A 24,457-nucleotide genomic window follows, 5' to 3' on the forward strand; every position below is an offset into this window, starting at 1 on the left:
GCAGAATGCACTCATAGGGTATGGCCTCTGGGATTTGAAGATGGCACAGTTCAGCAAGCAGCTTCAGTAGGAGGAGGGGGCCTGCACCTCTTCTCAAGGGTCTGTTAATTAACTCCGGTAATCCTGTGAATTAGGCAGAGCATCATGTGGTCATTTGCCTCCATGAGGTGTTATGGAGATTAACTGGAATTAAAGCATTCGGCACAGGGCCTGGCACACATCAAATGCAAAATAAATGCCAGCTGCTATGATTATTGAAACAACCGCAGCCTGAACCCTCTTCTCAGGCTGATGCACAAATTCAATTGTGGGTCAAGAGTTAGTAGGTTTCGTCCAGGTGTGCTCCACTGCTCACAACACACCCCCAGATAAATGGGTTCACCTTTGTGGGCCTCCTCTGTCCCAGGGGCACACATTCCTGCCCACCTGCTCAGGATCTGTGGGGCTCAAAGAGGCCTGACCTCATTCTTCTGAACAGTCTAACTGCTCGACAGGAGCAGAGGGTGAGTGGTGACAGCTGGGAGAACAGAGGCTCTGGCAGAGGCCAGCCCAGGAGAGGGGAGAGGAGTTGGAGGAAGGAAAGAAACTGCCACCCGAGCCCTACCACGTGCCTTTCTTTGCTCTTCCATCAACTGTTCCTGAGTGCCAGCTGAGCGCCAGCTGAGTGCCAGGCACCAGGAGTGCAGAGTGAGTCAAGCAGGCTGTGCCCCCTTGGAGCTCAAAATTTACTTTCCCAAATATGGGGAGGAATCTGGCTAAGGGTTCCCACTCGTCCCTTGAGTCTCTCCAGCTTGAAGGGAAGTCCAACACCTCTGTGCTGTCCATCTGTCACCTGGTACAGGCCAGAGCTACTGACATCTCAAAAGGGCCTGGAACTGCTTTGTTAACTAGAGAGAGAGCTAAGGTCTCTGAGCAGGAGGCTTTGAGAAGTTACAGCTGAGCCAGGGATCCACCGCCCCCCCGCTTCATACAAGGCTCCTCTCCCAAATGGTGATGCCCAGCTGAGCTAGCTGTCTTCCCCACCAAACCTGACTCTCCGTGGTTCCCAGTGATTATCTGGCAGTTGCCCACACCACCTAACACCCCCTGGAGGGACTGTCCTCTCTTGGCCTCATTGAAGAAGGTCTTTGTGGGCCTGGCACTCTGCTGGGGCCAGTGATGGAAACCAAGGAACCCAGATCTTGTCCAGTACATCTTAAAATTTTTTTAATCCAAAGACATACAGGAATAAATCTGTCCTTTTCATGTTTGAGACATAGCAGAGAGAGTGGACTAAACAAATGAAATACTGAGAAAAGTTTGCACAGTTCAACTTTTATTAAAATTAAAGGATGGGAAATTAGAACATGATTCCTGTTAAAATAATACATTTGAGGAAATGTTTCTTCAGCTATAGCTGTAACTGATCAAGCATGTGACAAGTGTTCTTTTACAAGATATACAGTCCCTAACAGCCATGCAGAGAACACCAGATTGAGGATCTTACCTATGCAACATGTTGTACGGGGTATCAGTGATCAAGTCTGACTGGCTATGACAACCACAGGGACAGAGCACCCACACAGACATACACATTCAGCGTCTTCACTTTTCTTTCAAAGAAAGTATTTTACACATAATATGCAAATTAAACAAAAAACACAAGGGTCCTCTATTGCCACTGAAAACGAGGGGAGGGGAGGACGGGGGAGCGAATAATTTACAATCTCATAACCAAACATGGCACTAGGGCAATTTGATGCTGCAAATGCCACAGTCCTGTGCATTCCTGCCATGGCTGATGCTATATCCATGAGTCACTGAGTCCCATGACGAAGGCTGCACAGGGGCTATGAGGCTGCAATTATCCACTACAGAAGTAATCTCTTCCATTCCCAAACGCTGGAAGTGCTGCTGGCTCTCCTGTTTGGTCAGTAGAAACACAGCACAGCTGAACATGAGGGGCTAGGACTCTAAATAGTGCAAATGCTTAAAAAAAAAAAATACATTCTAACCTCCTTGCTTCTCCAGGCAAACAGAGCCTTTAAAAACTCCAACTAACTGGAATACGAGTTTGCTCATCCTCCCAACCTGATCCAGCTAGGTGCAAGTGGGGAGCATGGAGGCAATGTAAATGGCACCTGTCCCAACAATAATAATAATAATTAATTTTAAAAATCATGATGCTAATGGCAGATAAATACACAAACCAGAGCCTGGAGTAGAGACACAGCTCAGGAAGTAAGTTGTAAGTGTCGTGTGAGCACCTGCAAAGCACATGCTTAACACATGGGGATCATGAGGACTGACCCCTCTTCCAAAGGTCAGAGACAAGATGCTCCCAAAAAGGGCATCATCCAGCAGCAAAGGCCTCAAGCTATTGGAAGCTTCAGATGAACAAGGAGATAGAAGAGAATAAGGAATGGTCGGCTGGACCTAGGACACTATGGGAGTGTGTGCTGGGGGGCAGGCCTTTCCCTGAGGCTTCTCCATGCCACAGGGTGCCAGCTTCAGTGCCCGTCAGTGGGAGCCACCATGAGACAGCCCAGCCTCACCCCCACAGAAAGCAGACTCCAAAAAAAAAACACACACACAATCAATACAGATGGGCAAGAGCTGAGTCGAACACAACATCAGTCCCTAGCAATTCAAGAAACACCAGTGACTGTGTTTTAAAATGGAGCAGACTCCCTTGAATATGGTATTTAAAAAAAAAAAAAAAAGGCTCATCTACCTGGTGCTACTGAAAAAGATGCTTCTGGAGGGTGAGAAACAAAAGGAAGAGAGCTACAGGCATGAACTATGTTTGAGAGTGAACGATGCAAAGAACATAACATATTATCATGGACAATAAAAAGCGATTCAAACATCTTGAAAAAAATATCTTATAAAAATATCTACATTAAAATTTTAGCCTAAAAGCTACAGCTTCAATTTTATAAAAAGGCAATCTTTGAAAGGATCTGGCTCAGAAATATACAAACATTACACAACAGATATCAAAGTAAGACAGCTCAAAAAGCATCTCAGGGGATATTGCAACTGGCTTGTCAGGAAATAGAATTAAGTATTCTTATTGCATAGCAGAAAATGAGGTCACTTTCATTTGCATAATACTGCAACTTTGTAGATGGAGAGATGCCATTGGGTACTTATGAGAATAACTTTGGAATTCAGAATCTGACTTCTACATTGTTCAAATCAGTATCCAAGTGGCGTCTCGGCTGCTTCTAACCTTGGGCCTCAATTCCATTTCACCACCTCAGTCAGATGACAGATACACCACTGGCAAAGCTGCATTCACAAGCAGCCGTGGCCACCCTAAGTGGGGCAGTAAGAGGCTTCATCTACCATGTGACCAGCACAAACTCGAAAATAGCCTGCTGTGTCCACTGGGGAAAGAGAATCCTACCTGGTAACAAAGAGATAGCAGGTTTTGGTGGCATCTGTGGGCAGCTGGAGCAGATTGGCTTTGGTGATGACGTACCAGTGTTCTGGTCCCCATGAGAAAGGACACATGAGGGTGAAACAGACACGGCCTTGCCATCACGCCCAGCAGAGGCAGTGCTTTGTAGGGAGGGAGACATGAGGCGAAACCAATTGCAAAAATCCAAAAACGGAAAACATGACTGACTAGCTTTCAGTGGAGGGACCCTTCCCTGGAAGATGACACATAAAAAAATAGCCTCTCCAGCACGAAAGTCTAGCTTCTCAATGGTGGGGGAGGGACGCGGAATTCACCTGTCATCTGAAATTGAGAGCTTCTGTGGGCGGCATACATCAGATCCCAACCCCAACCCCATCCCCATTACACAGATACACCAAAACAAGACTCAAAATTTCCTCAGAGAAGGAGAAAGGACATTTCTCATTCCATCAGCTTCCAACCCACAGCCAGGTAGAGTTCTGAAGCCACCGTCATCCCCACTTCATAGTGAGACCACAGTACTCAACTAAAACATGCCTTGCTTCCTTTGGAGACATTTCTTCAAGGTCCCCCAAAGCTGGATATTTTAGCCTCTTCTGAAGGCTTCTACAACTTCTGGGTACCTTGTTGTTCTCCAAGCGTCTTGTTGAAGAAACATGTGCTTAACATCAGAAAGAGAAGTTTTGTCTTTAGGAGAGTTGCACATTTAGGGCACAATAAATATACAGTAAATACACAAAGCGGCCCACTGGCGGGGAAGACTTTGGGGTTTCTGACTGCAGGGGTTGGGGGATGCCAATCTCCTGCAGCACCTGCTTGGAAGTAGCCCAGTCGTATCAGAAGTCCAACATCAGGATTGATAAAGTTCCTTGGCTTCCTGTAGGTGGATTCTCAAAGTAGGGAGTGTCCCAGACTGCAAGGTATGAGACTATTCTCCAGACACAAGACTTCCCCTGCTTATGCCAGAAATTCCAGCATGAGCAATTTGCTAGTTTACGAACAGCACAACTTTAAAGTTTTTTAAAGACAAATTACTCCAAGCACCCTCAAATGCTCACTCCTCAAGATGCTTGAAGCTCTATCATTAATCATTTTTACCTGTGAATTAGCAAAGCTCTTCCCAAGCTCCCTTTTTAAAACGCAAGCACACCTCAGGAGGCCTCAAACCCAGGGCCCACTGACACCTCCTACCTCACAGGGAAAGCAGTAGTGAGGTTCTTGGGGCTTGGGGAGAGGGTGCACACCCTGGAATGGGGGAAAGCACAAGAAAAAGAAGACAAGGACATTAGACAGACTTGACCACTGTCACAAAGCGCCAAGGGCCAGCTCTAGTGGTATATTCCTTTGGAGCCATCCAACGTCCATCTGAATCACACACGACTCCATCCAACACAGGCACAAATCTATATTTGCCTTTGGAGGAGGGTGACCTCTTATTTATCCTCCAAACCAGAACACTTCAGAGAGTAAAACGGGGTGCTGTGAATAATTAAACCCGGATTTTAAGTATAAATGGGGACTGTCCTATCCTGGGAAAACCTAAAAGTAGGACCCTCTCTGAGACCATTACAGGCAGGAACTGAATCCTTACCACTTTGGTTTTCGGTTTTTTGTTTTTTTCCTGGTTTTTGTTTTGTTTTGTTTTGTTTTGTTTCAGTGTTACCCGAGGCTTCTCTGAAGAGCTAGTTTTCCCAGCTGAAGAGACATAATATCTCCCAGGCCTGGAATCTATGACATCAAAGACCAATGGCCTAAACCTGAAGACTGAGCAGTTCTCATCTGCTTCCTGTAGGAGAACTCAAGGAAAAACAGTGGGCTGAGAAGCGCAGGGAACCCATTTGTCCCTTATTCTAGCACACAGAGGACACGGTGCAGCTTTGAAAATTCTCTAGCTCTTCTGCAGACAAAGTCACAGTAGTTAAAGTACATAAGTGGGTGTGGCCAGGGAACTGCCCCCTCACTGGTTATTTCTGGACATTCCCAGACTGTCCAACTGGACCTTCGGAAGAAAGCAGCTTTAGTAGTCTCAGGGTCCCCATGGGACAAATCCAGAAGAGAGGTCTCTGTGATTTGATTTTTAACACAGCGAAAGGATCAGTAGTAAAGAAATCCAGTAGACTGTCACACACGCTCACCCCCCAACTTAGAGAAACACCATGTTCTATACACACACACACATTCCAGGGTCTGTATGGTCCCTGTAGAAACACCAAAACAAAGCCCAAAGGTGCTGCCTGGGGCTGTTAGGATCCCATTGCTCAGAGCATAGGCCAGAGCACCTCAGGGGAGCGGGGGTGGGTAATGGTGTCCACACTGCGATGAACAACACCAGTCTGCCAAATCAGAGGACAGCAGACCCTCCTAAGGGAGTTGAATCCAGTCACCAAGGTCCTGCTGTTCAGAGTCACAGGCAGCACCTGCTCCTTCCTCCACCTCCTGGCAGTGGGATTTTGGGTCACAAGGACTTGTGAATCACGGCAACACCTAATAAGAAAGGGGGAGAAAGTTATCATCTTAGCTTCTCCAAAATTACTCAGAGTCCCAGTGAGTTCATGAATCCAAGATATCCTGAGTCACAGCCAAGGGAAATGTGTACAATTTTTATCCTAATATCGAAGTGTCTGTAGACTCAGGCTGCTAGCAGCTGGCCGCTCCCCACTCCAAGAGCCAAGTCCTGGCAAGACACTTGAACCTACGAGCACAGTCCCTCAAACACCGCTGGCTAGTGGCCTCACCGGGTGTCATCACATGGACTCACTGTGGTGACTCCCGTCCCCAGCCCTAGCACCCAGCCCAACAATGCTCAGTGCCCAGGGGCAGCTATGCAGCTCTAAATTTGAATCATTGTAAGAGAAGCGATGGGTGATTCATCTCTACTTTTAGAAGACACTGGAATGAAGTGGAAAGTATAGTAGGCTGCCTTCATGGGAGCAAGAAAGACTGAATTCCAATCCTAACTCTGCCACCAGTCAACCTGCACTATGGCCTTTGGCAAGTTCTTTGACCTCTTTATGCTCAGTTCCCACACGAATGTCATCTAACAGACCCTGCCAATGTGACAATCTCGACTTTGATAAATGCTCTAGACATGTACGCTGTGTTACTGTTTTAGTCCGGGTGAACCACGCTCAACACCTAACTATAAATCCACGCATGACCCAGAACCTCACTGTAAGGGACTGAGGCTACATATCAGATAGTACAGGTTGATTCCGTCAACATCCTTCCAACTTGCTGTCCTTGACTACAGCCACCAGCAAGTTGAAAGTTCGGGTTCCCAGACTGCCTGGCAGTTAGATGTGCCATGTGACCCAGTGCTGGCCAATAAGACTATAAAGGCAAGTGTGCCAGTGTTGCAACGCTGGCTTTGTTCTTGTTGTGACTGGAATGCTCACGCAAGGCCAAGGGGAGGCAGCAGCCCTTGATAAAGCTGGCAGAACAGAAAAGAGAAGAGAAACCTGGTTCTTCAATGTCAGTCTGAGCCCCCCGGCCAACCTTGGATTTCTTTCTACTTGAGACAAATACACTCACTTCCTTATTTAGGAAAGTATCTGTCAGGGTTTCTGGTGCCTGTTGCTAAACGAAATCCTAACTTATAGGTGTCTCCAGGCAGGATGGTTACTGGAGCCTTATTTTAACATAGTCCCACAACTATAAAATGTTCTGGTTGAAGATGAGATTGACAGAACATGGCTAAAAGCAAGCCAGGATACCCCACTGGAGATATTCTGCTAAGACATCTATTTCCTGTTTATTCCTGGCTAAAGGTGCAGACATTGAAGCTTCGAGGCAGGCAGAACCTGAGTCCAGGTGCCTGGTCTTGACAGCATCTTACTTGAATCTCAGACATCTCTTTCAGAAGGTAGCTTTTTGTTTTTGAAAGCAGGCTCCTGTGTTGCTTTTTCATATAACCTTTATCTTGATTATAAAAGTAATATATTCTCATTATGGGAAATCTGGAAAATGCAGAACACAAAGAAAAAAGCTTTAATCCCTTCACACAAAGAAAACCACCACTGTCTTTTTGGAATACTTTCTAGCATCTAATAATAATTACAATCATTTACTGCATGGTGTCTACTGCCAGGCAGGCATTGTGCTTAGCTCTTCACAAGTATTACTGCATTCCATTCTCACAGCACCCTAAAAGGCTTAGTCTAATTTTATTCCCATTTTACAAATAAGACAACAGGGGTTCAGTATGATAGGATATCTGGCCCAGAGACTCAGGGCTAGTGGCAGAGCTAGGATTCAAATTCACATCTGACTCCAATATCCATCTGCAGAAGAAGCAGCAGCTATTCAACCCCCACTCCCGCTACCAGCAATACAGGACTACATGTGTGAGTTCACAAGGTTCATACAACTTTGCATCCTTTTTAACCTAACAGGCTATTACAAATGTTTTCTCATAACATTAAAAATCATACACTATATAAATATCCCATAGATTATTAACTATTTCCCTCATGTCAGACATTAAGTTATTCTCAGTTTTTTCCTATCATGAGTAAGGCCCCAATAAATAACTGTCCACAAATCTTTGCATTTTGGAACATTTCCTTAGACTTTAAGATAATAGACTCAGTAAGTGGGTTTGAACATAAAATTGCAGGTTTGCTTGTCTGCTTCCTACCTACTTCTGGAGAGGGCAGGCAATGAAGAAAGGTACATGAAATATTCAGCATATATATGAAATTCTAACCACCCACACTTAACTCTTCCCCTCTCATTAAGGCACGCATGGAGTCAAGGGAAGATCCTCACTTGTCTCACTCATCCCAGAACAGAATTACTCCAGGACCAAACTTCTTCTAAAATGTTTTATACTTAGCCAAGAAAAGCATTACAACGTGAAAAAAACTCTACAGGAAGAAAAAAGTTAAAGTCCATTGCAACAGAAGTCTTACGTTGAAAGACTGTGCCGCAAACTCCTTCAAATCTGCACAGCACAATCTTCCTCTGCAGTCAAACTAGATGGAATGACTGACCTTTATAACGCAAAATGGGAATTGGAAGAATATCCCTGGAGTTGTGGTATGGATTAAAAGAGATAATGACTATCAAATACTTTGGATAATGCCTGGTATGTTCTGTGTGTGCTGGATAAATAATGTTATCTCTATTCCAGGTTCTGGAAAACCAGATACAAGGAACTGAACTACACTATGGATATATATTTGCTCATCTCCCCATAGAGAGAAACACCAACTCTGACGCCACCCCTGCCCCTGCCACTCACCAAACCCCTCACACACACTCCCCAAGAAGAAGCTTACACACCCGCCTGGTGCCTTAGTCTAAGGCTTACCCTGAGCTGGGGTAGCACAAAGGGCATGGACTTAGAACTCTGGGTTTGAACTGACTTTGCCATTTATTAGCTGTGTGGCCTTCAGCAAGTTACTTAAACTCTCCAAACCTCAGTTTCATCATCCATAAAATAAATGGATACAGTCCCATTCAGCCCAAGAGTTGCAGAAAAGATGAAAACAAATGCACACTCTGTTCCTAACACACTGCCCCATGGCACGGGGCCAGCCACCCACTAAAGGACAGCCATTTGTGTGATTGTGATCCAGCCTCAAAGTGTAATTGAGCCTGTCTCCTCCAGGAAGGGTTCCCTGGCTTTGCCAGTTCTCACCAGTCTTTCATGTGCTAAAGCCTGTCTAGTGTATGTCATTTAGAACTTGTATATACATCATCTTGTCTTCCCAGTTGTCCAATTCAACTCTGGACAGCAAGAATTGCATCTTATGCCATCTAGGAGCCTGGCACAAAGTAAACCAGGAATGGCAATGAAATTCTAAAATCTCTTGTGACAACTCAGTTCAGTTGGAGTGGCTCGATGGAACAAACGTTATAAATTCTGAGGCTACCTTCAGATTCACAGGGTCAGGGCAGGGGCAGGGGGTAATAAGTGCTAATTATCAGTATCTGTCATGAGCTCAGAATGAAAGAGTGGTGGCCATGTAACAATTACCTGTCATCCCTAGAGGAGGCACTCAGGCCCAAGTTAAGCAAGCTCACATCCCCTCATCCCACCGGCCCACCCACCCCTCATTCCCCCAGTGTGTTGGAGGCCTCTGGGATGGGCATGGAGATGGCACACACTGACCTGCATAGCTCCGCCCCGTGCTCATGTTGGTTGGAAGCAGTGTCCATTTGTCAGTGACAGGATTGTAGTACTCCACTGAAGCCAAGTTGCAGGATCCATCATCCCCTCCAACCACATACAGGAGCCCATTCACTGCACAGACCCCTGGGAGTCAAACAAAAGCCATAGGAGACATCACAGCAGGCGCACCAAGAGATCAGAATTGATCAAGAGACAAATCCAGAGAGCCTGGGAGGCTCTTTTCCTCCCTTCATGGTAAGACAACGGAGATTTGGCTCCGGAGGTTTGAGTTTGCTAAGTGGAAGAAAATATTGACAACAGCCACTGGGCTCCAAGGATCCTTCTTCCTAACAAGATCATTTCTCTGACCAGGGGGTCTGATTACTTATAACGTGTATGCCCTCCACCACACACATACCTACACTATAAGTATGTAGAGCATATGGGCACAGACCCCTCTCTACTGGAAAGGTGTACACAGACCTCCTGTGCCAGGCCTGAGCTAGAGAATAAAACAATTCAGGGGACTTCATGCATGCTACTACTTCTCTGCTGCTAAGTTTTTCCCGGATAAGCCCTATGGTGTATCCACACTGTGTGATGCTGATGGTTATGTCTGTAATCCCTTTACAAGTCTGGGGTCTACATTCACACACAGCTCCCAGGGATGAGGAACAGCTCCCACCCTGATCTCAGAGTGAGATGGGTTTTGGGCAAGGTCTCATGCAGCAGGGTCTAAGGCGTATGAAAATGTAATTAATTATTGCTCATTAAGACTTTCAAAGGCCATAGTCCAATATGTTGTGTGTTTTTCAAAATTAGATTAAGGGATTGGTGATACTCCAAAAAGTAGCAATTACCAGTGTTGCTGAAGGTACTCTCAAATACTGGTGAGACGATAAAATGGACACCTTCCTGGATGGCATCTAAAATACATGTGCTCCCTCTAATTAAAAAAGTCCACTTCTGGCCAGGCACAGTGGCTCACACCTGTAATCCCAGCACTTTGGGAGGCCAAGGCAGATGGATCACTTGAGCCCAGGAGTTCAAGACCAACCTGGGCAACATGGTGAAACCCTGTCTCTACAAAAAATACAAACATTAGCCAGATGTGATGGCACATACCTGTGGTCCCAAAACTCAGGAGGCTGAGCTGGGAGGATCTCTTGAGCCCAGGAGGCAGAGTTGCAGAGCCAAGATTATGCCACTGCAATCTAGCCTGAGAGGGCGAGACCCTGTCTCAAAAAAAAAAAAAATCCATTTCTGGCCTTTTATTCTAAAGAAATAATTTTAAATGTGTGCACTGATTTAGCTATAAAGACCATTTATAATAACTAAAGTATTACTTATAGTATAGAAAAGATGGAAATAACCTGTGTCCAATAGTAGATTGCTTAAATTATGATATAGTCATTTAAAATAATATCATATAAGTAAGTTTAGTGTTGTAATAAGATATTCGTGAGAGATTGTAAAGTGAGTTTTTTTTTAAAAAAAAAAACAGGTTACAAAATAGTGTTATAGTGTAATTCCATTTTTGTTATTAAAAAATAGAAATATCTATGCATGAATTTTATGCAAACACACATTTACATCTAAACTGAATTCCCAGGTTCTAGATAGACTAGCTGCCTTAAGGGTCCTGTAATTCTTTGCTCATGTGGCTTCAAGCCAAATGAGAACTTCTATCACAGCAGGCTTAGGCAACGAGTAAATTAATAAACATCCCCTCAGCCCCTGTTTACACTTCCAAGTCAGACACGAATGGGCTTAGCAAACAGGTAATATGAGAATAATGAAAATGCATCTGCCTGAAAGTCACCTGTGTGTCTTTCCAGCCTGGGAAGTTGGGCTAAGCCAACACTGTCCTAGAGCAAAGAGGCATAAAGGTATACCGACACAGTACACAACCCACAAGGCAAAGCTCAAAAAGGAAATAGCTTACAAGGGGCCTCATGCTCCAGGAAATATAAACCTAAATACTCTACAGTAAATCATTCCTACAGGAAGGCATAGGAGACAAGAAGGAAAGGAGAGACAGGAATACAAAGAACGCAATAAGGAAAGGAGAACTGATCAAGGGTCCAACTGTCCCTGCAAGGAAGGAGACTGGTTTCAAGTAGGAAATGAGAGGTTCTCCTAGCCAGGCACTGGCAAAGAAAAGATAGAACCAAGTGCCATTGTCTGGCTCTTGTCCACAGAGCCCTGAGCTTAGCTACCTACAAAGCTGTCGGGCAGGGGGTACTGACGGCAACCAAAGGACTTTTCCAGGTCTGTGCTCATCCGTGTGTGGTAAAAGTCATCACCCTTCAGTGGGGAGGAAGGGGATCCTCTGCATCTAGGTTGCAGGATCTGCAGCTAGCTTTCGGGGTCTCAATTTCTCCCCTCCTCTAACCGAGAGCCCACCTGGAAAATGGACACTCCCTGTTCAGGATATACACTCAGCTCCAGACCCTGGGAATCTCCCTGCTGTTTAGAGCCAGTGTCTTCAGGGAGAAAAGGCACACGACCCCCAAAGGGGAGATGGAGAGAGCAGTCATTACCTGCATTGCGCCGGCACATGTTCATGTCTGCCACTTGCTTCCAGGTATTTGTTCCAGGATCGTAAACCTCAACGCTCTTCCTCACCAAAGGCCCATCATGCCCACCTGTGGCGTACAGCTGTCCGCTAAGCACTCCAACCCCTGAAAGGCAGAGCACAGTGTCCCAGCCTCAGGCTGGCTACAGTAACCAGAAATCAGGAGGCCTGGGGTCCAGTCCTGGACAGCCCTGACCAGCGAGGGGACTTGGGGAGTGCCATTTTGTCTCCCTGGACCTCAGTGTCCTCATCTGTAAAACAAATATAATGACACCCTACCCGCCTCCTCATAAGACTCGCAAGCTCAAAACTTTGAAGTATAAAGCAAATGTGACCCAAATTCTGTTTTGAAAAAACATAAATATATACATACATATATACATACAGGGGACGATGTTCATAAGCAAAGAAAAAAGGACAAAAAATACTGAAAGAAATCCATTAAAATATTAAGAATAATTATTTCTGAGTGGCAAATTACATTCATTTTCCTTTTTTGCCTATCTATATTGCCTCGTTTTCCTACAATGTTGTATTACTTACTCATCCTTATATTAGTTGATTAAAAAGAGTTAAAAATTGAAACTAGCGACACAGCAAAAGTGCTGAAATTATTATTACGGAGGCCTCCCTGCTGGTCATGTAAGCAGAAGCTGACCCTTCCGCCCACTTCTCTCCTCCTGAACTGCAGAGGGCATTATTAGATCACTAACCACGTTGATCGGCCTGAGCTGAGTGCTAGAATTGCTTCGTTTACAAGTTTCAGTATAATCTTTTAAAATCCTTTTATACAACAAGAAGATGAAAGCCATAAAGAGGGAAGACAGCACAGTATCTAGAAAGTGCAACTGACCTGGTAGCTAGGACACCTGTGTTCCGGACTTGCCTCTCTGATTTGCTCACTGGGTGACCCTTCCCCTTTCTGGGCCTCAGTTTCCCTATTTGTAAAGGGAAAGAGTCGTACTAGATCAGTAGTTCCCATGGACCACAGACTACTCCACTCCGTGGGCAGGCTGCACCTCAACGGACTGGGAGGCTTTTTACAAGAGAGATTCCACACTGGTCAGGAGTCAGAGAAAGTTCCTCAGGTGACTGGGATGTGCAGCCAGCTTTCAGACCCAAGAACCAGACTTGTAAACTATAACTCCATATGGATGAGGACTGTTTTTGCCTTGTCCCTCGTCTGCTTCCCTGTGCCCCACGGCAGTAGGTTCTCAAGAAATATTGCTTGAATGACAAAAATATAAATTAATAAAATCCCTCCCAGCAATTACGTGGGTATGCTAGTGGCTCCCAGCAGTTGCTCTAAACTAACAGCAGATGGCGCTGTCGTATCAACAATGGCTCTCTCTAACTGACAGGTTTAATACAATTAGTTGAGTTCCAAAGCTGCCTCACCTTCCTTTCCTCCATGCTCAGCAGGAACACACATTCCCTGAGAGAGGGCCTCTTTTTCCCCTGACCATCTGGTAGCATTGCCCACACCCTGCTGAGGAAGCGAGCTGCCTTCCAGGCACTCAGGCAACTCTGCCTCTGCCCTAGTGCAGCCTCATCCATAAACATTCATGCAGCGGCGTCCTGGACCTAGAGCCACAGGCGCTCCTGGCACCTCAAAGGGCCTCAGGCAGCCAAAGGCCAGGGCCTCTGGTCTCTGGGTCTTCAGCCAACAAGAACACCCACCTTGATAAGTATGTGGGTTCCCAACTCCAGAGGTGAGACTTGCCCAAATCTCACCAAAGTGAAGCACTGAAGAAAGGCTGACCTGGGAGTCGGAGGCCAGGGCTCTGACAGTAACCTCAGGAAAAAGGCTTGGTTTTGATTTCCTAAATCAAGGTCAGTGTGCCTCCCAGGGACACTGCACTCCCAGGCAACAGACGTGTCACCCTCCAGGTCCTCCAGGGTAGGTAAGAGACAGGAATAGGGCCAGGTGATGTCCACCCAGCAATAACCATTTCAGCAGCTTGGCAGAGACAAAGCAGCTGTAGTCTCCAAAGGCGGCTCCCTCCACAGAGACAAGCCTGAGCTTCCTAACGCAGGTCTGCCCTGGCGGCTTCACGCCCGGCTGCCTCCCCAGGCTTTCGGCCCTAGGAGCGGTCACGCATCTCAGGGTGGGCTGCCCCAGGCATGCTGAGCTCTCACCCCTTACGTCACAACAGAGGATTTCTAGGGAGTACGAAGAAGACTCTACCAAAACTTTAGAAACCAAAATTTCCGAAAGAGGTTTACGACAGGAAAAGAATCATGGGATTTGTGGATTGACTTGGTTCTTAGGGAACATCTACTACAACCCTACAACCCACTCATTTCACATATAAGGAATTAGAGGCCAGAATAAGGGAAGGGATTTGCCCAAGGAAGGTCATATGGCAAATGAGAGCAGACCCAGCACCAAGTCCCGGGCCTCCTGACTTCCAGGCAATGGCTCCACATTCAGGAAGGGCCAACCTGTCAGAATCAGCAGAGACAAAAATTCCCTAAAAATAGCACTCCAAACACAAACACTTCTTAAATGGCATCATGCAGATTTTATTTTTGAAACCAGTGAGCACACAAAGGCTCTTTAAAAATATTAAAATAGCATACTTTTTAAAGAATGCTGAGGAAGTGGTCATATGTTTGGTACTATAAAATGAGATCACAACTCAATCTCCAAAAATACACAAAAAAAAAAGAGAGAGAGAGAGAAAGGAATAACATTGTGGGAATGTGGCTACCCTTCTCAGAAGTCACACAGCCTTCCCGCCAGGATCAGATTGGTAATCAGTCACCACTGACCACAGGAACCAGCAATAAAGAACCAGAGGACTGATGCCTCTGTCTGCCCTCAGACCCTTCCCTTTGGGCCTCTAAGACAATGGATGGGAAGACAAAGCAGGGGAGAAGGGGTTGTTGCTCCGCTTCCTGAAAAATCCCAAAGGACCATAGAGCTTCTGGTTTTCTGACAAGAAGTAGAAGTGGAAACCTTTTGGAAAGTCATTTTCTTCCCATGTTGGGGAATGCATTGAAGTGAGGAAAAGTGGGAGCAGGGGACATAAGTTATCTCCAAACATGAACACTAATAGCTTGGCTTTCAATCCCAGACAGGCAAGCTCAGCTTTGTCAACTGAAGACTTGTCCTACTACTTCAGAGGAATAAGACTGATAATTTAGGGATTTAAAAAACTAACTCTGGAGTCAGCATTACTAATTATATGACCTTGGGCAAATTACTCAACCACTGGCAGCCTTCCTTTCTAAATCTGATAAGTGGAATTCATATTGTATCCACATTGTAGGGCTGTAGTGAGGATTAAATGGATTGAGGCATAAAAAGTATTTGTTAGGACAGTGCCTGGCACATAGTAAGCCTTCACTTTCAAAAGATGTAAACACCTTCATAGAAACATAAGCGATGATGAGGAGCGTATTATCTCATCCATTCTCTAGTGATCCCCCAGGAAAGGTTAACTTATAAGTGCTGTGTCTAGCTGCAAAGGTGCTAGTGGGATTATATACAGCAAAACGAAAGAAGGAGGAGTTAAAATAAAATGTTAGGTTGTTGAACCAATACCCACTTGTGACTGACTAAAGAAATCACAGATTACACAAACAAATGGAAAAACATCCCATACTCATGTATTGGAAGAATCAATGTCATTAAAATGACCATATTCCCTGAAGGAATCTACAGATTCAACACAATTCCTACCAAACTATCAACATCATTCTTCATAGAATTAGAATAAACAATCCTAAAGTTTATACAGAACCAAAAAAGAGCCCAAATAGCCAAAGCCAATCTTAACCAAAAAGAACAAAGCCAGAAGTATCACATTACCTGACTTCAAATTATATTACAAGGCTATAGTAACTAAAACAGCATGGTACTGGTACAAAAATAGACACAGAGATCAATGGAACAGAATAGAGAACCCCGAAACAAAGCCACATACTTAAAACAAGCTGATCTTCAAAAAAGTCGACAAAAATAAAACAATAGGGAAAAGACACTCTATTCAATAAATGGTGCTGTATGTGGCTAGTCACATACACAAGAATGAAACTAGACCTCTGTCTCTTACCATATACAAAAATTAACTGAAGATGGATTAAAGACTTAAATGTAAGACCTGAAACTATAAAAGTCCTAGAAGAAAACCTAGGAAAAACTCTTCAGGGCATTGGCCTAGGCAAAGAATTTATGACTAAGATGCCAACAGCAAGTGCAACAAAAACAAAAATAGACAAATGGAATTTAATTAAACAAACAAACAAAAAGGCTTCTGCACAGCATAAGAAATGATCAACAGAGTAAACAGTCAACCTACAGAATGGGAGAAAATATTTGCAAATTATGCCCCCAGCAAAGGACTAATGTCCAGAATATACAAGGAACTCCAACAACTCAACAAGGAAAAAACAACCCCATTAATAAGCAGGCAAAGGATATACATACAGACATTTCTCAAAATAAGGCACTCCAGTGGCCAATAATCATATGAAAAACTGCTTAACATCTGATGATTATCATCAGAAAAAGGAAGATTAAAGCCACAATGAGATATCATCTTATACTTGTCAGATGGCTATTATTAAAAAGTCAAAAAAGGCCGGGTGCAGTGGCTCACACCTGCAATCCCAGCACTTTGGGAGGCTGAGGCAGATGGATCACGAGGTCAGGAGATCGAGACCATCCTGGCTAACACAGTGAAACCCCATCTCCACTACAAATACAAAAAATTAGCTGGGCATGGTGGTGGGTGCCTGTAGTCCCTGCTACTCAGGAGGCTGAGGCAGAAGAATGGCGTGAACCCAGGAGGCGGAGTTTGCAGGGAGGCGGAGCTTGCAGTGAGCCAAGATGGCGCCACTGCACTCCAGCCTGGGCAACAGAGTGAGACTCCATCTCAAAAAAAAAAAAAAAAAAAAAAAGACATTAGTATGGTTGCAGAGAAAAGGGTATGCTTATACACTGTTGTGGAAATATAAATTAATACAACCTCTATGGAAAAACAGTATGGGGATTTCCCAAAGAACTCAAAATATAACTACCATTTGACCCAGCAATCCCACTACTGGGTATCTATGCAAAGAAAAAGAAATCATTATACTAAAAAGACATGTACAGTCATTACATTTAAAGCAGCACTATTGACAACAGCAAAGTCATATAACCAATCTAAGTATCCATCAATGGCTGATTAAAGAAAATACAGTATGTATACACCATGGAATCTTATGCAGCCAAATAAAGGGTGAAATTATGTCCTTTGCAGCAACATGGATGGAGCTGGAAGCCATAATCCTAAGTGAGATAACCCAGAAACAGAAAATCAAATACCGTATCTTCTCACTTACATGTACAGGCTAAATAATGGGTATACATGGACATAAAGATGAGAACAATAGACACTGGGGATTCCAAAAGGGATGAGGCTGGAAGGAGGGTGAAGGTTGAAAAATTACCCATTAGGTACAATGGTCACTATTTGGGTGATGGGTACACTAGAAGCCCAAACCCGACTGTTATGCAGTATATCCATGTAACAAACCTGCACATGTACCCTCTGAATCTAAAATGAAACAAACAAAAAAAAAATGTAAAGACCCACTTGTGAGCAAATCAGACACAGCCAGCATCCCGAGGTTCTCCCATACCTGCGCCACTGCGACGGGTGCTCATGTCCGCCACATATGTCCACTCATTGGTCGCTGGGTTGTACTGCTCCACAGTGCTCAGACACTGGCGGGAAGCTCCATCATAACCCCCAACAGCATATAGCTTCCCTGCAACACACAAAGTGGCTGAGTGTGGTGCCAGGGACACTGGCATGAAACCAGAGCTCAGCTAAAACCCTATCTGCAACCAACTGGGGCACCCTTACCTCAGAATTCTGTTCCCTCTTTCTCCAGGGGACCACCAACTTACTCCTCAACCAAGCAAAGCATCCTTCACATTTCTTCACATATTCTACTTGCTCTTAAGCCATGAGCTCCTTAGAAGCAAACACTGAACATTCTAAATAAGCACCCCCAAATACCCAGCCCAAAGCTATGGCCTGGCACCACTGGGACTCAACATAATCTTTCTGGTGAATTAGGTTAAATTTTCTCTAGAACAAGACACCAGCACTGGATAGATGGAAAGCTAGAAGGCCCCCAGCTATACGCAGGCAGACCACCTTTCTGGCTCAAGGCTTGAAATAGCAGATGAAATAAATATGGAAAAATCTTCTTCAATGAGAACCCAAAACCTGTCTTAGCCATTGTCTCTACCCCTTCCACAACCCTGGCAGGTACAGTGTGTGAATGGAGTGTTCTTTGTACATCGTGGGCCAGGGTGGCTGGAATTTTTCTGCAGACTACCCTGTGATCTCTGAGCCATACACAAGAGCCCTGAGGTGCCGTCATCTACTTTTAAATTAAAATACCATTAAGCTGCTACCCAAGAGTATCATTTCCGCCTGGGGCTGAGAGCTGACAGTGAGGCAGGACGCAGGAGGAAACATTTGGCATTTGAGCTATCCCAAAGCAGAAATTCAAACATTTTGGGTTTAAAATTTAGTCTTAAAATGCAATGGGATGGTCTCTTCTGTGGGAACAGAGGGAGGAGTCACACTAGTTGCAGACTAAATAAACAGCGCCAAATGCAAATCCATTTAACAGGATTACTTGGTAGATTTTTTGGTCATATGTGCTTTCTTGATGGATAGACACCAAGAATACTACTAGTATTTGAAAATCCGCAATTATTTTAAGTTAGAAAGATTCTCAGGCTCAAACCTATACTCTGCTACCAGAACTACTGCTGTATTATCAAATGTAAAAATGTTTTTCTTCTATCATCATCGAGCCTGGCTTTATTTTCTGCCCCAGGGTCCTCTCAATTGACCCATCTAGAAGAAACAAACACACCCTCCCCTCAGTTCTGCACGCACCGGAGTGAAAATTTTTTAAAAACCTGACTAAGCAGCCCTTCTATGGTCCAGGCTACTTGTACGGTGTGCTGCTTCAGATGCGACAATCTCCATAGCACACTCTCCGTTCTCTTGGGGAGCTTCTGCCTGTACTCTGATCCACACAGTCTTTTCCTAAATAGCTATTCTTCGAGGCAGCCAGTAGCAAATTATTGCGATTTCCTCCATTTTTTTTTTTTCAGTGTCATTCAAACTGTATAGCCATGGTAATGAGATGATGAGAGGGAGGAGAGGAAGCCAGACACTGCAGAGAGCTGTCTCTTCAAGGCCACAGTGAAGCAGAGTCCACTTAAGTTCCTCCCTCAACATTCTCACCACAGCTGTAAATTGGACTCTGCTGCCCCAGGGTGCCCACAGCCGAAAGAGCTTCAGATTCAGGAGGGGCAGAAGAAACAAATTCCCAGCCTGTCTTCCATGTCAACAGGGCGTGCTACAAGACAGCACTTCTTCCACATACAGAACATGCTCACAAAAGCTTTTGTCAAGGGGAGTATTTTAAATTACCACCATTATGGCACCTCCTCTAACCCCCATCAACCATTCCATCTGCATCAGCTGAAAAAATACACACTCAAGGTTCCTCCTTCAGTCTATTAACAGGGATTTGCTATTTTTAACCCCTACTCTATTGTTTGATATTCCTGGCTAAGGAACAAGAGAAGAAATGAGAAGGTGGCTAGACAAAGCACTTATACTTGGCAGACAAATCAATTTCTGTTCCACCAAGAGAATGAGATTGCAAGACACAATTCACCTTGGAAGGAGGACAAAATCCTTGCCCTCACAAAGATGACTTATTTAGTATGTTAGAATAGTATACCTTTAAACGAAAACTTAAATTACACAATACCAGTGCAGACTGAGAAATACAGTGCGAGAAAAGAATATTTCTATGAATGTCTAACTCGCTGAATGTTACGCTGTCCCCAGGACACATTTGTGTTTGCATGTGTATTCTTGAGTATGTACATGAGAGATGGAATGTCTGCACACATGTCTGAATGAACAGATATTCCATCTAAATTCTCACACTCGCACAGGTTGATGAATCAGTGTTGTCCTGCAAATAACATTTTAGTTCAAGTAATAGTCTATGCTTTGGTACACTGAATTCACACATATTTACAGAACTCCTACCTACTGGCATTTGTCAGCATTCTGAAGGGGCATAGCACAGTGGAAAGAGCACCGGCTTAGGAGTCAGAAGACCTGGGTTCAAGGACAGGCTGTGCTATTTACTGTCATTAGAATGTGGGGCATCTGGAGGATGGAGAAAATCTGAGTCCTGCCTATCTCTTTCACAAGGGTTTTGCAAACAAAACGAGAGACTAGACGTGAGAGTTTTGTTTTGTTTTTTTTTTTACAAACGAATGTGTACCATCTGACCAGGCCCGAGACCTCACCACGCCCTCCTGCCTTACCCTACACAGCTTTCCTGACTAGAGCTGGACTCGATCACCAGCCTGCCCTGCAGAGACAGTCATCAGACCTAAGAAGACATGCCTACCTCACCCACAGTTCTGTTAATGTTCAACATATGAATATGAGGACAAAATTCATTAAACACATTTAATTCTCCCTCCACTACATTATCCTCCTGGGTCACATGCTGACTATAGATTCCCTACTCCCTTCCCCTCCCCAACCTCCAGCAGAGCTATTGACAAGGGGCCAAACCACAGGCCGGCATTTCCCCTCTGGGCTCCTTCTACTCCCCCAGCCCAGCTCCACCACGGGCCAGGAGCTCCACCACCTCTCTGAGTCTCGTCTGCTGAATCAGGATAATAGTACCTAACTCAGAGGAGTGATCTCAGGAATAAACCAAGGTAGAGGAAGCACGAAGCAGGATGCTGGACCCAGGACAAGGCCTGTGGGCCGGATAGGCCTGGCCACCGGCCACTGCACCTCCTTACCCTCCACAACGCCCACACCCACACTGCTCCGCCGCGTGTTCATCGGGGCCACAAAGAACCACTCGTTGGTCTTGTAGCTGTAGGCTTCCACCGATGCTAGGCCTGGGAGACAAGAGACTCATGAGACTTCCATGGCACCAGGCCTCACCCTGCTGTGTAAGAAGCAGTGAGGATGGGGGAGGAGTCCAAATGCAGGGGCTGGAAACCTAAATGTATGGCTCGGTGCCACCTCTGAATCACCATGTGGCCTGTGGCGACTCCCTCAAACACATCTGCAGTGTCTACCTGCGGGGACTATTAAGACTTGACCCAGAGAGTGGGCTGTGAAAGGACAGGGGGTGTGTCTGAAATGCATGGCAAACGTAGATCATAAAAACTGCAGAGTGAGATACTTTGATTCCAAGTAGTCACTTGAGGTAGCCTCACTGAACACCTATTCCAATCCCCTTTCCCCCAGCTTCGTCTATCTTAGCAGTGGAAAGCTAAACACTTGCTTTCCAAGACTCCCTCGCAGCTAGGGGTGACCAAGTCAATGAGACCTAAGCAGAAGTCTATGGGGATTTTAGAAACGGCCTTTGCTTTTCTGATATAGATACCATTCTCCCCTGGAACACAAATGTGTTGGCTGGAGGTATAACAGCCATCTCATGATCATGAGAAAAAGGCCAAGAAAATCTAATCTTAAAGAATGGGGTCTCAATGTCCATGAGCCACTGGACCAACTCAGCCACTGCTAACCTCTAGGCTTCTTGTTTCATGAGTAAAGCAAAATCCCTCATGTTTTAAGGCACAGTTTAATCAGGTTCTCTACTTATAGCCAAAAGTAATTTCCAAAAGAAACAATGCACCACTACCCTTTCGTTCTCTGCCCCACTCACTAAAGGCAGCCTCCAGAGGGGCTAAAGCCCTGGAATTATATGAGTGAGGCAAAGAGAAGGCTGAGAAAAATCCCCAAATTGTGAAGACACAAATAAAAATTCAGAGAAGTAAAAAAACACTGCTTTTCCCCTCCCTGGGGGCCAAAGGATATCATATTAGTTTAATAGAGCTACTGTTTACTGAGACACCTACCTGGCAGCATGAGCAGAGATGAGATCACCTCTCTGAGTTTATGTCAACTAATGGTTTCGGGTTGAAATTTTGAAGCTAGATAGAGTCCAGAGGCAAGAAGGCTCACCTATGGTGAAAAAGCCTGGCAAAGCTTCAAGTGGGGTAGTAGAAAGGGCAACAGAAAAAATGGGCAGCCTAGCCCACTGCGTGACCTGAGCCAGGTTCCTTCCAAGTGCTGAACTCAGCTCCCTCATCTGTCTGGCAGAGGATTCAAACTGGAGGCCTGAGGCACCCCCCAGCTAAGCATGCTCTCCTTCTAAGTCTCATCTTCTGAGTAAATAGGTTCCCAGACACTGAAAAGTAGGAAAGGGACTCTTCTGAGTCCTAGAAAGCCTAGTACATGGGCAGTTACATATTCTGTGTGCAAGAAGGCCTGGCTCTTCCCCTGAAAGCTGGATGAGGCAGAAGGGTGGTATCTCCCTGGGGCAGTAGCTACAAATGGACAGAAAGTTGGTCCAGAACTGGCTGAATAAAACAGGGTTTCATGGAGGGTGTGTCCCAGGCTAGGAGGGGTTGGGAACACACCCTGAACCTACCAGTACTGCCATCAAAGCCTCCCACCGCGTAGAGCAAGTCATTGAGCACCGCTGCGCCCAGCGTGCTCCGGCGCTCCTGCATGCTGGCAATGGATGTCCACTGGTCCTTCACGCCGTCATACACATCCACTGTCCGCACCCGCAGTGAGCCATTAAACCCTCCCACGGCATACACGTGGCCAGCCATGAACACCACACCTGAGGCACAGGAAACCGAGACATCAAGGTCAGGTCAGGCGCATGACTGCTCAAGTTGATGGATGACAATGGAGGAGCAAGACAGACACAGGAAAAGTCACCACCGAAGATACTTTAGATATTTGGCAGTCATGGGATTCACTGGATTTCTTTCCTACTTGCTTTTCTAATTTTGTCTGACTCAAGTAAATACTTGAATCAGCTTTAACTCCCCAAGCTCATAAGAACTGACCCCAAAAGAGCCAAAAACTGTGCAAGTGGCCGGGCGTGGTGGCTCATGCCTGTAATCCCAGTACTTTGGGCAGCCAAGGTGGGTGGATCACCTGAGGTCAGGAGTTCAAGACCAGCCTGGCCAACATGGTGAAACCCGTCTCTATTAAAAATGCAAATATTCGCCAAGCATGGTGGTGTGTGCCTGTAATCCCAGCTACTTGGAAGGCTGAGGTGAGAGAATCACTTGAAGCCAGGAGGCGGCGGTTGCAGTAAGCCAAGATCATGACGCTGCACTCCAACCTGGGTGACAGAGCAAGACTGTCTTAAAACAAAAAAAAAAAGAAAAAAAAAAAACTGTGCAGGAGGGAAAAGAAAGGGAGCCTGAAATGCACAGATGCTTGAGGAAACAAGGAGTAGCTCACGACTTCTGGCACAGAGTGGGGACCAGCAGGGGAAAAACAGCTTGCAGAACTGGGAGGCTGCTCACCTGCTCTGCATCTTCTGGAGGGAAGCTCAGCAATCTGATCCCACCGGTCCTCCTCGAAATCATAGCACTCCACACTGCGGATTGCCTTGGGTGCCTGGCCGCCAACCACAATCATGACCTCCAGAGAGACAAGTGGACATTAGCGGGGTCTCCCCAAAATCTGGATTTATGGTATCCCTGGTACTTCCACATGGCTTATCACTCAGGGTCTGTGGATGATCCGAGATGCCAGTTTACAGAGCTACATACATGGAGATGCTGCCCCTAGTCACCAACAGGTATGAGTATTCAAGAAAAGTCTAACAAGCATCTTCCCACAGAAACACAATCATAAGTTCTATTTCCCAAATGCCCCACTAGGGGCTATCTTGTGGGTGTGTGAAGCCACGTAGGGCATCATCTGTAATCTCAGTGTCCTCAAGATTGGGAATGGGAGGTGCTAAATCTTATATCAAAACAAACTTGAATATACTTTGAAAAAGAGTGCAGAATTTGGATGCATTTTTTAAAGTATTATTCAAAAGTATTTCTGAATGCCTAGAATGTAGGGTGCACTTTTGCACTGCAGTATAGAAAAAACTTGTGAAAAACTCCTGTGAGGTGGTTATTACAAAAGTTATTAAACTGATGATGTTCTGAAAACTAGTGCTAGCAGTCCTATTTCCACAAGTAAGGTAGTAGCCACCATTGCCAGGCACTATGTGAAATGTGTTGTCATTTACTCGTCACCACAGCTGTGAGGTAATCATCATCATCCACATTGACAGATAGGAAAGTAAAGCTCAGAGAACACATTAAGCGGCCCAAGGTCACACAGCTAGGAGTGTAGGCAGAGACTGAAATCCAAGTCTATCTGACAGAGGGTGAGGCCAGCCACCCCCGCAACTCCTGCTCTAGAGACAGGATCCAAGCAAACACAGCTGGTTGCATCTGTGTTTGTCAAAACAC

At 45.3% G+C, this 24,457-nt stretch overlaps 1 protein-coding gene across 23 annotated transcripts in view; it reads right to left on the reverse strand.

Moving 5' to 3' along the window:
* Nucleotides 1-1,298: 1,298 nt before the first annotated feature.
* The window catches only part of KLHL3 (kelch like family member 3), a 119,340-nt gene continuing 96,181 nt past the window's right edge, over nt 1,299-24,457 (reverse strand). For 6 of the 23 annotated variants that reach the window (XM_065546772.2, XM_015451922.3, XM_045394918.3 and 3 more), the window contains 7 exons: nt 23,510-23,627; nt 22,612-22,809; nt 20,966-21,067; nt 17,734-17,862; nt 12,065-12,205; nt 9,522-9,665; nt 1,299-5,890 (listed from right to left, as the gene is read on the reverse strand). In XM_065546772.2, coding sequence (XP_065402844.1) covers nt 5,862-5,890; nt 9,522-9,665; nt 12,065-12,205; nt 17,734-17,862; nt 20,966-21,067; nt 22,612-22,809; nt 23,510-23,627 — 861 coding nt within the window. In that variant the 3' untranslated portion in view covers nt 1,299-5,861. Of the gene's footprint in view, nt 5,891-7,241; nt 7,363-9,521; nt 9,666-12,064; nt 12,206-17,733; nt 17,863-20,965; nt 21,068-22,611; nt 22,810-23,509; nt 23,628-24,457 lie in introns of all 23 variants that reach the window. The other 17 variants (XM_073994278.1, XM_073994285.1, XM_073994284.1 and 14 more) reach the window with 11 other exon arrangements.

Source organism: Macaca fascicularis, chromosome 6 (assembly GCF_037993035.2).
Source record: "Macaca fascicularis isolate 582-1 chromosome 6, T2T-MFA8v1.1".
Taxonomy (NCBI): domain Eukaryota; kingdom Metazoa; phylum Chordata; class Mammalia; order Primates; family Cercopithecidae; genus Macaca; species Macaca fascicularis.